This window comes from Diadema antillarum, unplaced genomic scaffold (assembly GCF_040938485.1).
Source record: "Diadema antillarum isolate AM-2024a unplaced genomic scaffold, OU_Dant_1.0 seq00001065_RagTag, whole genome shotgun sequence".
Taxonomy (NCBI): Eukaryota; Metazoa; Echinodermata; class Echinoidea; order Diadematoida; family Diadematidae; genus Diadema; species Diadema antillarum.
Genome location: NW_027271891.1, coordinates 495,799 through 510,786, shown reverse-complemented (window position 1 = coordinate 510,786; position 14,988 = coordinate 495,799). Strand labels below are relative to the sequence as shown.

The following is a 14,988-nucleotide window of genomic DNA, read 5'->3' as shown; positions in this document are numbered from 1 at the left end:
AGCCCATGTAAATAGTTACATCTAGCTGGTAAGAACTTTGAACTCATAAAAAGAAAGATGTCATAAAACAGACTTGACTCACCAATCATCTCTCCTTGTTCTGACACCATCATACTTAGATCTCTAAAGATCTCATTGACATCCAGCATAGAAGCCTAGACAAAAACACATGGTAAACCATTCCTGAGCAGACATGTCACAAGCTTTCTAAAAAAATCAGTCTTTTTTTATCACTCTAGGTAAATTTTCTTTTCCAAACGTCATATTGTCATGTAAAGAAACATGTCACAAGGTTATGCCAAAAATTGCTGATGCAGACAAACAATTATGCAAAGTAGAAACAATGAAGGCTTGTCACATGAACAGAAATAGACTAAAAAGATGATTGCAGTTATACTGATGTTCCTTAGTATTGCTGTCATCTGTAAGTTACAATTGTCTCAGTAGATGTCTCACTATGAACTCTGGAGATTCTGAATGTGAAAAAAAATGTGACGAATCACAGAACCTATAGCACCCCGTTTCTTTCACTCCTCTCTTTCAATAATTAGTCACTGGCTGGCTCTCTATGCAATTTGTACATTACAAAACCATTATATACATCTTTGTATGATATATAGGGCTCGACACTGACTTTTTTTTCTGATGGCCTTTCCAGACAATATATAAATTCATTTCTCTATCATATTTACAATTCTTTCTTTCGTCTATCTTTCCAGTCAATCATCTATTATATATATTTGATATTTATCTTTCCATCATGCATCCACCTAATAATCCCTCTTTCTATCCATCCATCACAAAGTCAATCCATCCCTCCTTCCACCCACTTATCATTCCACCCATGTATTCATCTATTCATTCCTCCTCCCTCCCTCCCTCCCTTTTTATCCCTCCCTTCCTTCCACTGATCCATTCATCCCACCATCCCTCCATCCCTTGATTTCAGTATACCTCTATCTGCCTGATCTGTTCTTCTCTCTCCTGTATTAAGGTGAGGTCATAGTCAATGGCAGCCTCCTGCTGCTGCATCTGTCTCTGCATCTCTCTCTGTCTCTCTGCCTCCTCTTCCCTCATCAGAGGCGTCTTCTGGTCATAACTTGGCTCCTCTCCAAACCCCATTGACTGGATGGGAGGTATAATGGACATTTTTGGTATAATGATCATTTTCAAGAAAACATGCTAGTATGTACATTTAGAAAGACTTGATCCATAGTTTTAGTACACTATTTCATTGGTTTTGTTAACTGAAAGCGTGAACACTACTGTCTTTTATCACGTATACAGCAAAGTAAACAGAGGTTAAAAATGCATACCTACAATTTATAACAATTTGAATTACTTGACTAATAAGAGAAAGTGTAAGGCAACAGCTACACAATGTAACACTGCACTGTCAAGATACAGTGAATGTAAACTGATACTTCTAATACAAACAAGTACTAACATTCACTTATATGGACAGGATGCACTTCTGAAGGCAGATTAAAAGTGGTTTTATATGTGTTAACAAGTCTTAGATACTTGAGATTTTGTCCTCGTTTTGAAGATTAACCTTTAATGTGAGATTTTTTACCTCTTTAATCCAACATTCCAAACTCTGTCAAATGAATATGAAACTGGCATAACTATCATGTTCCCTATGTATTTCTACAACACAGATTAATGGTGGCAACACTGTGTAAATGGTTCAATCCTTGGATTACCCACTTAACTGCAAGTCTTCCTGATCATTGCATACCCCCCCCCCCCCCCCCTTAACAGAGAAAACAAACATTTAGGATGGGAATAGCACTGTTGATCTATACTGTAGGCCTACAGCAGTCTATATTGTGGGTGGGTATCCTGACATCGAGAGCTTAATTGGTAATGCTCGCAATGTAATTCTTATTAAAGATTCAGACCCATTTATCAGAAATTCAACTTACTAAAGTTTAAGGGCACATTAAAATCCAAATTTAAAGTGCTTTATCATTAGTATTCATGAGCAGTACTCTAGATGATATAAAACTGGCAGAAAAGAAACTTAATTCCACTTTGGCCCCTGGAAGGTGCAACTGATATTTTGTTTCTATCATTTGACTCAAAGGAGTTTCTCTGTGAAAGGCTGACTACTGTTAAGTGAACATTTTTGTGGTGTGGAAATTTTTGAGCATTTCATGCAACATGCAACTATGTGGCATGGAAATTAAAAGCACATAAGAATTTTTGCTTTCTATGTGTAATACTGGTTTATATTTTGATTTAAATCAAATTGAATTAAAAACATGTGAAATTCATGTTACTGGGCCGTGTGCAAAAAAATTACTCAATTTTAGAGGGTTTTTCCCCACTTTTACAGTATAATTAGCCAATATTTCTGAGACCAGAGCCCAAACTGCCTCCCTACACCTGTCCTTCCCTACCACTTGGACCTTCTTGTAAGGCCCATGTAGCCCAGCACCAGTGTGCCCTGACTCTCTACTCACCCCTCCTCCTTGCCTGGGACCAACACTGGGGCTGGACCTCATCTTGTTGGCCACACGCTGGATTGAAAAGAAGAGAGTTTTTTCTTTAATGATTCATAATTACTAATCACCTGTAAGAGGCATGTTAGTCTCGTATATTAAATGATAAAATGTAAATCTTGACCTTTTGACTACAAGAAAGCAGTCTATGATGCTCTGGACATTTGTATACCATCCTACTCTCTGAAAACTAGTCCCCTACTAATGGGCAAAAAATAAATCATTGTTCCTGACGCTTGTGAAACCTTATGGTAATCTACACTGTACCTACGTATATCACTTGGTACAGAAAGGCAGGGTACATGAATTCAATGTCTAATAATAGTTATTGACATCAATAAGGAACCAGAGATAGCATTCTTTAAAAAAATGGCCTTGAATTGTGCTTTTGGAAAGACACTACAGTTGGTGTTTACTACACCGACAATTTGGTATCTCAACCATCTCCTAATCAAATTTCAAAGTTTGAAAATATGACACACAAACCAGTCACTAAATTTTTCCTTCAATGTGTTCCAAGCATGTCGCTATGGTGTTTCGAGTTGACCTATTGTAGTTAAAATTGCATGAATGGCTAATGTCCTGTATTAAAAGTGCAACTGCATCTGAACTTTTAAGCCTAAAGTTGGATTCATTTGGTGGCTAGCTTTCATGCTGTTACTTTGATAGGGTGAAATTGGACAACTCATCATACCAAAATCATTAAATCAATGTTTAGTGACTTATCACACTTTTGATATAATTGGCAATCAGTTTAATCAGTTTCAGTTTGAAAAGATCTCTCCTTATATTGACATATTTAAATTACATCATCACAAAAACATTATTCTGTAATCTATATGTCAACTCAAAATGTTGCACCGAAAACAAAGTGCTAGTTTAAAGATTTTGTCATTCTTGACTATAGCCAAATCTACGAAAATAGAAAGAAAGACAAAATAGGGGAAAAAAAGCAAACAAACAAGCAGTGATCACCTTAGCATGGCTTTGGTTTGATTGCATTATACTCAATGACAGTCTCATTTCTGGCCGACATAAAAGAATAACCTTTGACCTTGACCATCACTACTCACAAGATTCCACCTAATTTCATACACAGTATTATGAAGATAATTTGGAAGCATATATTTTGTTTTTCATTTCTGATACATGTATATTTATGTTGTATTTTATCTGCACGGACTTGCAGAAGAACAGTCTCCGGACTGAAGAATGTTGCTGTGCTTATAAACAAATGAATGAAATGAAATCAAATACCTTCACTATCATAGCAGGAAAACATGAGACACATATAATGCGTAGACGGATTACCAGTAAAAACCTGCAATGTTCTGACTATATCACATTACATTATGAAACATAAATAATCATAATCAGCTGTAATTAAGGACGTATCACGTTCTATTTGAAATTTCTTTTAAGTATTATTTCAGTTGATCATGATTGCAGACTTTAAATCTATAAGTGTTAAGAAAAAAATCAATACCAAAAGCAGGTAAATTATTTGTTGCAGTCACTTCCTTGTTATTAAGCAGCCATGCATCACAAAACCAACGTAAAGTAGCACAACCCAATTTTGTGCGAGGACTCAAAATGGTGAAACCTAGTAAGATTTTAGTTTTTATATTTTCTGAAAGAGCAATTCTCCTATTCAATAAGATTGGGATCATAAAATGATAGGGAAATTGTGGGGTTTGGTAATTTTTCTGGAACACTTTTTTCTCGAACATAAATAAAAGGTGCTTAATGGTGCAGGAAATTTCAGCTCAACCTGATAATCCCTTCACTGTTGTAGCTACAGAGTTTTTATATCCTGTTTTTTTTTTTTGTTTTTTTTTGGTCGCATTCATTGCACAGAGAACCACTGAGTGAGATTCAGCACATGAATAGACTCCTAAACCTCAAAGTCTCCTTCCTCAGTAAACACTTTTCCAGAGGCTGTATTCATTCCAATATTATTCAGATACGTTATAAAAAGCAACAACAACATTTTGTGTTGAGTTATACGTATGTCATTTAGCTCAGAGTATGCGCTTTCAAATCTGCTCTAACTAAAAAATCTATGTCTGGCAGCTTTTTGGTGGTTTTGTGATGCAGGGTTGAAATTAGGCCTATATGCTTTTACCAAAATGACTTGAATTTCAGTTTATCTTCCTTAGCAATATACACCTGTACAACATTTCAGAATATTTCACTGACACGGAACACTTGACTTTTTACTTCTGAATTACATTGTACCTGATATTCTGTTTAGAACACGTTTCTGTGATCTTGCATACCTACAGCAAGTCTATTTTTATTGAGATACCTCACTTAGCTCCCTATTTAATTGTATCAAGACACAATGACAGAGATACAAAATTGGTAAAAATAAAGATTTAGAAAAACCTGTATTAAAACAGTGTCCCTAATGGCAACTATTAAGTCATGGAGAATAAAAAAACTAAATGTGTCCCTAATGGCAACTAAGTCACGGAGAATCAAAAACTAAATGTGTCCTTAATGGCAACTATTAAGTCACGGAGAATCAATTAAACTAAACACATTATGATAAGCAAACCTACTCTAATACCCATAACCATTATATACTGTATTATACAACACCTAATTAGAATGTAGCTATCCGATCGGTCGATTGCCTATCACATGACATTTAGTTAAAAGTTCAATCGCACGCTGTGGCTGTCAGCTGTGCAATTTTGTTTGAGCAAAAATGGATAGCGCATGGCTAACATCACTCATTTCCATTGACTCCCATGTTAAACTCACCATTGATTCTAAATTTTTGTTCCATCGCACGGCTCTGATGTCACAATAAACAAACATTTGCAGTGCACACTCAACAATTACAAGCACGCTTAAGTGCATACTTTTGTCACTCATTTCTGTAAACAACTTCAACCAACCGATCGGCTTCATGTACATACGTACACAGTGACTGTGACTGTGCAGCTACTCATTCATCTTTCATGGAAAATGGTTGCCATTTCTGTGCTAAATTCAAGAATCTGTGTGGACCACATCTGTTGATGTTCAAGGTGTTGTTTAAAACAAATAGTGTATGGTCTTTACTCATGCAATGGAACAAGATTTCGCACTCGGTGAAAGATGAGGCGCACTATTCAACTCGGCTTCGCCTCGTTGAATAGAGCGCTTCTATCTTTCACCTCATGCGAAATCTTGTTCCATCACACTCGTGACCATTCACTATTTGTATACTATCTGACCCTGAAAGCACAGCAGACAATTATGTGTGATGGAACTGCCCTGCCCTTTAATACTACATATTTCACATTCCAGCAATCACAATGCTGAAAGAGCAAACTCTGTTTGTACTATCCCCAACTAGTATCTGTATGGCCAGACACACCGCTGCACGTCTGTAGTGAAGCAACAATGAGTTTGCTCAATCACAAGGTCCAACATACAATGGGAAATCACCATCACATTTGAATGTGAGTTGGATTAATAGGGAAATGTATGAATAAGAGATACTAGACAGAAATGATCACATGAAAACATACCTTCTGTACACTGCCATATCTTTGTACTGTGTCTTGGAAGTCATTCGCTAGTCTCTCAAACTGAATTTTCTTTGCCTGTGATATTCAAAATGGGGAAGCACATTATAAACAATTACAACCCTTCATATTAGAATGGAAATTGAAAGTTTAAGAAGGAATATTTTCATTAGAAATTATTATCTGAACAAAATACATCCATTCATAATTGTTGGAAAATACACACATACAATGTACATACATACATACACACACACATTAGAAAAACAAAATACTAACAATTCAAAGCCAAGGGAGAAGAATAGACATTAATTTGGTTGAATAAAGTATTACTGTATGTATTTGACTTGTATCTACACACCAAGAAAACAACAAACATTTTGACCTTTCCCGCAGTACTAGTAGATATGTGCAGTATTACAACTTTGGAGAGAGAAAAAATCAAAACAAAACAGTATTTTCCATGACACCTGAAGTATTGGGGGGAAAATAGCAAAAAAAAAAAAATGCAAAAAAAAGAAGAAGAAGAAGACAGAACAAAAAAGTAACGGTTGAAAGTTCTGTGATATGGATTCCTTTGACAAATCTTAATAACTGGAGATTGGGCACAATGTTAACCGTACTACTCTACTTTTGTACATACTACAGCATACATGCACTTTCTCCTTGACAGAAAATTCTGGTACAAAACAAGAGGTATGTACTCTGATAGTTTTCTTTCTCCATTCTCCTATACAATCGAAAGTCCATCACTTCTCTGACATAGAAACCAAGCTGACAAAGACTCTGAACTTCCTAACTTTCACATCAATGGATGGTCATCAAAGATTTAGAGAGTCTCAATCCCCCTGATTTTAATGAAGAGAGTTTCCACAAAGCATTGAAGAAGGGAAGCAGCCCAAATTCTCTTCACAAATGTTATCTACAGTGACACTGTGGTATATTTTCTGCCATTTTTGATTTATTTTCCTAAAGCATCTACCTGAGGAAAAGAGGAAATAACACTATTAACCAGTGATAACAACAATCTCTGATACAAATACACACTGTAGTTGTGCTTGCAATCACTTCCTAGGCAATGATCAGTGTGTGCAAAGCTGATACATGTACGTGTACATCCTACTGCAGGAGACTCAACTAGCCACAAAGACCCTTTTTACATACAGTAGGAGGCACGATGAGTCATAATACAACGTAGGAGAGCTTTTGATATTTAAGCCCTCTGATGGGCACGTGAAAACATCACGGTGAATTAATAATGCATTCTGATATAAGGCTATTGTATAAGACCATTATACTTTACATGTGTTGCGATAAAGCCAACAGTTTGAAACCAGTTTGGAACCTACGTCAACTACCAACGCTGAAAAGAAACTTTTGTATTAATTGGAGCCAACGTCCTTTTTGCTGAATGACACTTTTGCAAATCACCACTGGCATTCAATTCGTTGTGTACACAAGAATTTTCACATGTATTTTCATTTCAGAAATCTTGGCTTCTTACAAGAGTTTTATGCATGCCTTCCTTTGAACTAGGGGTATTGATGTTGATACATGTGATCTACACTTCAAGTTTAGTCTTGAAGAAAAGACTTCTAGAGTCAGTGTCTTCCAATTGACTACAGAGCACAAACATACACACACAAAACACTGTACACTATGGCCCAAATTCACGAAGGTGGTACAAATGAAACCATGGTTTAAACCATGGACAAAGACCATGGAGCGCCAAGTGTCGCATGGAATATTTCGTTACAAAATCAGTCATTTCGTCAATGAAATGATTATTTTGTAACGAGATGACAACATCTTAAACTAAATGAACATTTCGTCCACGAAACGGTCATTTTGTCGACGAAATGACCAATTTCGTAACAAAATATTCCATGCGACACTTGGTGCTCCATGGTTTAAACCATGGTTTCATTTGTACAACCTTCATGAATTCGGGCCTACGAGAATAACAACTAACACATTTTTTGTTTATCGCTGCAGTGGTTCACAGTGTTTCAGAAAATATGTCTTATTTTTGCTAGGAATTTCCCTGAATTATTGATTTTTGCTTGTGCACTGTTTTTCATTCCAGTCAATTTAGCACAGGGTACTTTTTCTGCTGTTCTGCTAGCAGATACAGAATCATTGTTATGGTGATTTATTTCTCTGGGAAAACACACTTGCAAACACACACACACACACACACACACACACACAAACACACACACAAATCTTAAGTACAGATGTTCACATTTGTCATAGGCACACTATACAGTACCTGTATACTGCAGCATAGCACACATGCAAAACTGCAAATGTGATCTGCTATTAAGGCTGATCTTAATACACTTACATGTACAATCAGCAGCGTTCTGAGCCTCATGCTGGGCAATGGTAATAAAACCAAAAGTAAAACCTAGAGTACCAGCACATATTTCAAATAATTCTTTTCAGTTGCATCGACCACATCGTTGGTTATTGGCATGTGGATGAATTTGAGATTACATTACGGTGTGTATACAGTGGTGTACTACTCTCCGTTGTTAGAAATCTATGATATGAAAGTTTTATTGCACATCATCTGTGAAGCAGAACAGTGAGTGTGTGTCGAGGGGGAAGCCTGATATATCATGTGGATTACATGCATGAAGTGTAGCAACAAACAAATGGACTCATCAAGTACTATAAAATGTGACTGCCCAGCTCAAAACCCACAAAAAGTAGGACAAAATGAACTTCCAGTTTTCTACTTACAAAGTTTTAAAGAGTAAACTGTAAGCTTTAAAAATATATACATAATCTGATAAAACTGAATAATCCAAACCCATTCAAAAAAGTGATTTATTAAAATAAGAGAGAGTTAGGAGGTGCATTTTCATAGGGAAAAGAGAGAAAAGAGATGTGGGTTACTCATCAGGCATGCTGGGCAGAAGTAAACTGTATCGATGAAAACATGTTCTTTTTCCCAGTGAAAGCAGTGCCTGACCACAAAAAATATGGTCCAGAAAAAACTGCTACTACAAATTTGTATCTCGATTTTGGTTTTGGATTAAGCCATCCAATTTTGACAGTGCACAGCAGGTAGAGAAAAGATTGCTCTCCCAGGTACTGTAAGACAAACTTTAAAAATTTGAGTCAGTCAACCCAAATGACATATTTTGATCCTTTACAAAGAATCCTAATCTGTAACTTTTTGTAGGATTTGAGCTACACGGTCACAAATGTGAATACAGAATTAGTTTTCTATACCCATCCTTCACTTACCTTATCTAATAATCTAGCTTTCTGACCTAAAACTTCCATACACAGTTTGGTGTCTTTGATTGAAGTATTACTCTGTTGTAGCATTTGTTGTCTGAAATAATAACACATGATACACAAATACTTAATTCCAACATCAAAAAACACTTACAACACAAACAAATAATTTGCAACAAGTTTAATATAAACAAGACAAACTAAATCATGCAAATGAATTTCAACTAATTGACTAGAAATTAACATTACATCAACAAATAATGTAGATATATTCTTTCTTTCATTCTTTCTTTCATTTCTTTCATTTAATGTAGATATATTCTTGTTAAAACATTACCAGAGGGGAAAATACACTGTACATGGACGGAGAAAGTTTTTTCTTCTCAATAAATTATCTCTGCCTTGCTAAAGGTAATAATCATGCAGCTTCACTGTATTTTGATGCGCTAAATTACTTGTTTTGTGTTGTTTGTCTTACTTTTTAAAGTGACAGGTACAATGTACATCTCACATTGACAAAAATTTGTTTTTATGTTCTTTTGTTTCTTTAAAGTTAAAATTTGACATTGCATCCTGATATCAGAAGCTCATTTTCAAAAACAATTGTAGAAACCATTAGAGGATTTTAAATAATAATAATGCTCTCAAGACAGAATATCTTTTATCGCATTAGGAATAAATCACTTAAAAGAATCTGCCTTTCTTTCATGGTGCTCATTTCCAATCGATAATTATACAACCCTCATTCAATTCACTCTGGAGAACAGTAACTGCACTCACAAGTCTTACATGTACAAGATGTGTGTTTTTCTTCTTGCTGGGAGCATGTGACATTGTAGAATCACATTATTGCATATAAAGATACATCACAGCCATGATATCATGACCTTAATTACTGTACATTCAAGATATAGATGGGGCAAAGCTTCATGGTTATTAAAGTAAACAAACAGAAGTAAAATAATTAAAAGCGAGTATTGAAATTGAATACAGACAGTGAAAAGAGCATAGTAACTCACATTTTACTTCTCAATATATTACTATCGTTTGCAGTTCCTATTTGTCGAATGGCCTTTTCCAATGCAGCAACTGAAAGAGGAATCAAAATAACACATCACTCTATGTCAACATGCTGTGAGTACATTTATCTATTTTTCTGTTAATCCTGCTTTCATCAAACTTTATGATGGAACAAAACATTGTTGATTATGATTTGTGGGTCAATCTGAAAAGCCATTGTCTGATTTTGTTCGAGGATTTTGCATAGTTACAGTATAGATTACCCAAATCAAGGAAAACACATACACCGTAATCAGAGCTTATAGAAAAAAAAAAGAGATAAAGTCAGGCACAAAGATTTTCTATAATTTCAAAACATATACAAAGTTAATAACTACACTTTTGCCACAATTATGCTTTTTATCTTATGTTTATCCATTCTTTTCCTTCAGGATAGCGAAGAACTGATTGTGAAAATCTCAAATAGAACAGCATCTGCAAAGAGCAGTGTTGGTGGATACAAATATATTTATATTATTCTCAGCCTGGTGTGATGCCTTCTATTCAGCACAATGAGGCATGATTTCCAAAGTCAATCTTACAAGCTAAAGTGGGTGTAGATCCCTAATTTCTAGAGTGAATAGCGGAGCGTAATAGTAGTTTACTATTGAAAGTTGTTGTGATAATTGATATGACACTAATATATAGTTTTTCCTAATACAAAGTAAAATAATGTACAAGGAAGTAAAAGGACTTCAAGTATGAGCAGTTACTCACTACTGTTGTTGATCCTGAAAATACTTGAACTGCACTGTGTGAGCATTGTTGTGAAGTCATTTTGACCTGTATGGAAATACGAAAATCATGCATGCAATAACTCCTTTAGTTTAAATTGATACAACAGCAAAGATCTTTGAATAACACCATTTAGAAATTGCAAAAATGTCTATACAGATAATTAACTATTTCCTTCTACATTTCTGTTTTTCCTTTTCAAAAGACAAATAAATAAATAAATAAATAAATGAGTTACACATTAAAATAAATACGGAGTATGTAAGGGTGTTATGCCATTAGGCATTTGAGAACAGGTCTTACACATAAATTTCATTGAGAAAGTGCAAAAGAAAAGAAAAGGAAACAATTACATAATATCAATAATAAGGATGACACCATAACATGAAATGTGAGAAATTATTGTTCTCAATCTGAAATTGCTACATGCGATGGCAACACATATGGTACGGTACTAGGACACTAATTCAATCTCTCTTGTTTTATATATCTGCTCTATTCAAAGGAGACTCAGGAAACACATCTTACTGGAGCAGTTTTACTGACCCACATCAAGGTCAGAAAATCAAGGCTCCAAAATAGTGATAGCATGTCAGAAAAAAATCACTTCACAACTCACCTGACATCTGCCCTCCTGTATCATTGGCGCTGCCGATGGCGCCATAACCAAAATCACCTCTCCCCTGCATTCTCAATTGTAGCAGAGCTGTGTAATCTAGATGCCAACAGATTCAAGAACAGTGACAAAGAGAAAAATTAGTAGGATTTTATTCTCACATATTAACAAGTCATGGATATATTCAATAAAATTCATTTACAGCTTGTTTGAGGATTAAACTCTATTTTAAGGGGTCAAAATGATAAAAGACGAGCAAATTTTGAACACTATGTATACAAATAATTCATGCATCAATTGATACACATTTGCGCACGTAAATCCCAAGAAAGATGTTTCACGTGTAAGTTTTGGTGTCCCCATAATTGCTTACACGAGAAACCTTAATTTATGAGTGTGGAATCCATATTAAGGATCAGTGTTGAACTGTTTGTTGTTATTTTGGTAGCAATCACATAGTTTAAAAGATTTCAAGAGAAAATTGGGGTAAAATAAATACATTTGAAAAAAAAGACCAAATTATGATTTTCACACGTGGCTTTGGTATCCCCATAGATATTATGTCGGGGCACAGTGATAGCTAATTTTTTGTGTCTTATCACAACAATAATTGCTCCTCATTGGCATATTTTACAATGTAGCTGTGGTTTCTTTGTAACAGGTATAAAAAATTGACTACTCTATTAATTTGAAGAAAAAAATATGCAATAATAATATTTGGTGTCCCCCTTATGCGAGTAACATTGAAGAATCTTTTTCCTGGCCAAAAATAGGGGTTGTGTCATTTTTTCAATAGTATAGTTAATTTCTTACTTCAAAATAATCACTTCTATTGAAACAAACATAGAACTAGTTTGAAGTATGTGGTAAGATGCCAAAATGGATGGTTCACCATGTAAGGGGGACACCATGGTGTCCCCTTTACATTGTGAACCAGTTTTTCACAATACACTGCAATTTGGTATGCTGACTTCAGGACTTCAATTTCAGTTTAGTTGTAATTTTCGGTCAGTTTTCAATGGGCTTATACTCAATATGAATGTTTTTTTTAAAGTTATGTTGAACAAAAATCTGATTTTCTGATTTTATTGGCAAAATAGGCCTGTCACAAAGTGGGTCCCTATTTTATGGAATTACCCATTATGCAAATAAGAGGGCTAATCATGTCATAACCTCACAATTTTCCATTGATTATACGAGGTGCAAAAAATGACACAAATTCAATGCTTCTGCCATTGAAATCTGAAACATGATGTTATTACTGGTTGAATAACTTCAGAATAGTGATCAGTTAGATAAATACGAAGATTTGATCTCGGGCATAATTGCGCTCCAATGAAAAACTGGAAATTTAAAAGTTTCATGTACTACAAAATAAATGGCAAGTTGTGAGGGGATGACATGCTCACTTTTCCATTTGCATATTCATATTGACTGTTAAAGAACTGTTTCCCAAAAAATTACGGAAACTTCAAAATGTCATAACTTCCTTATTTTTCATCCAATTTCGATCAAAATTATACCGTTGAACTCGTAATACTTTACTCTTTCTTATCAGATTAACTTATATTCAGACTGGATTTCCCCTTTAACTAAAAAATCAATGTGAGGTGACTTTTTGCTGGTTTTGAGATGCAGGGTTAATGTACTTGTGTACTAGTGTCTCATCTGTACTGCACACAACTAAAAAGAATGATGTTACAGTAAATTCTGCTTGAAAATGAATACATTGCATGAAATAAGACCAGCATTATGATACTGGCTGGTAGATTATTGGATTTTTTTTGTGTGTGTGTGTGGATAGAATACTGAAATCTGTGTCAGTGTGTGTAAAGTTTGTTGTAAGAATAAACTTCTTGTGTAAATACATGAATTTAGCATGCAGTAATATTAACAGAAAAATCAATGGTAATGTAATGAGGCAGAGAAAATCTACAGTATGAAACAACAAGGTCAGATAAGATTGTACGTGAGCATCTATAGCTGTGCCATGCAAATTCACTCTCATTCTCAGTAAATTTATCCCGTTTGCTAGACCGCGGTTCAGGCGGGAGAATCTCCAGATCAGAAGGTACAACTTCAAGCTTGGGATTAGAGTCTCTGCATCCTTCGCTTCATCAGCGTAGTACTAGCTAGTAAGTGATCCCACTGCGGTTAATTCTCAGGCCTTTCCTATTGCTATTATCAACGATATGCCAAACAATTTAAACTCCACCAGCCAGGACATGCCTGTTTGCCAATGTCAAGTCAATCGATGGCCTACAAATTCTTTCAGTAGGTACAATGTGTAAATTTAAACAGAATACCAACAGGTAATGACCTACAGCATTGATCAAGGCCACTTACACTTTGTACTTCAGCACGACCAGAAATACAAGTAGGGAGTACCTTGCTGCATGCTGCTTGCAGAGTGGGAAGAGAATTGGAACATGAAGTTCCACCCATTTGATTTTGTGCCCCGTGTACCCGTACTGTCGTAGTGTATGTGTGGATCATACCAATCGGTACCCGGCCGCGGCCGGCCGTGCCCGTTTACTAATTAGTGGTGGTGGACTAGTAACTACACGTAGGTTCATTGTACTATTTGTAGCCTAATTTTACCGGTACTGCATATTTATATAGCCTAGGCCCTAGATCTAGATCTAGCCTACATTAGTAGTCTAACTAGGGTCCTAAGTTGTACGTGCTGAATAGCCTGACCAGACCGCTGTGCTTCGCGTTCACGACAGCGGCTGCGTGTAGTTAAATTTACGTGTTGAATTGAACCGCCATGCACACGTCTACGATCGATCTATCGTTAAATTTCTCGCTAAATCAGCATCGTTATATCAAAAAACAAACTTCAACATATACTCACCTTTTAAATGATGATGTACCGCTTGTCTGTGTGGTACATGAAATTGAATTAAGTACGTACTTAGCGGTTAAATGATAGGACACATACGACATCTGATAAACAGGCCTGCTTCATATAGCGCTCACTTCTATTTTCGGAATCACTCCCGTATTATCACATGACTCACACACTCCCCGTCATGTGACTTTCGCACAGATGACCTTTCTATGTCATCTCTATGACAACGGAGATACCTCTCTGAACGCCGGTGCTGGTGCGACGATGTCAATGTTTTTATTCTCGCTGTAATTCCTCGCTTTTTCTTGGAAGAAATTGACACCAGGAATGATAGAGCATTATTGCACGTATCCTTGCCACTGAGTGAAATATTCGGGGAATATTTACGTCTAATTGCGAAATGTGGTACACTTCTACGCTCTAAATTTTACTATCTGTCGAACC

The 14,988-nt window shown here is 35.7% G+C and overlaps 1 protein-coding gene across 1 annotated transcript in view; it reads right to left on the bottom strand.

Annotated features, from left to right (window-relative positions):
• The window catches only part of LOC139743289 (syntaxin-12-like), a 28,655-nt gene extending 13,971 nt beyond the window's left edge, over positions 1 to 14,684 (bottom strand). The window contains exons 1-9 of the mRNA XM_071653783.1: positions 14,548 to 14,684; positions 11,694 to 11,789; positions 11,057 to 11,122; positions 10,300 to 10,369; positions 9,287 to 9,377; positions 6,032 to 6,106; positions 2,469 to 2,525; positions 955 to 1,125; positions 83 to 155 (exon numbers count right to left, since the gene is read on the bottom strand). Coding sequence (XP_071509884.1) covers positions 83 to 155; positions 955 to 1,125; positions 2,469 to 2,525; positions 6,032 to 6,106; positions 9,287 to 9,377; positions 10,300 to 10,369; positions 11,057 to 11,122; positions 11,694 to 11,763 — 673 coding nt within the window. The 5' untranslated portion in view covers positions 11,764 to 11,789; positions 14,548 to 14,684. The remainder of the gene's footprint in view (positions 1 to 82; positions 156 to 954; positions 1,126 to 2,468; positions 2,526 to 6,031; positions 6,107 to 9,286; positions 9,378 to 10,299; positions 10,370 to 11,056; positions 11,123 to 11,693; positions 11,790 to 14,547) is intronic.
• Between the last annotated feature and the right edge of the window lie 304 nt (positions 14,685 to 14,988).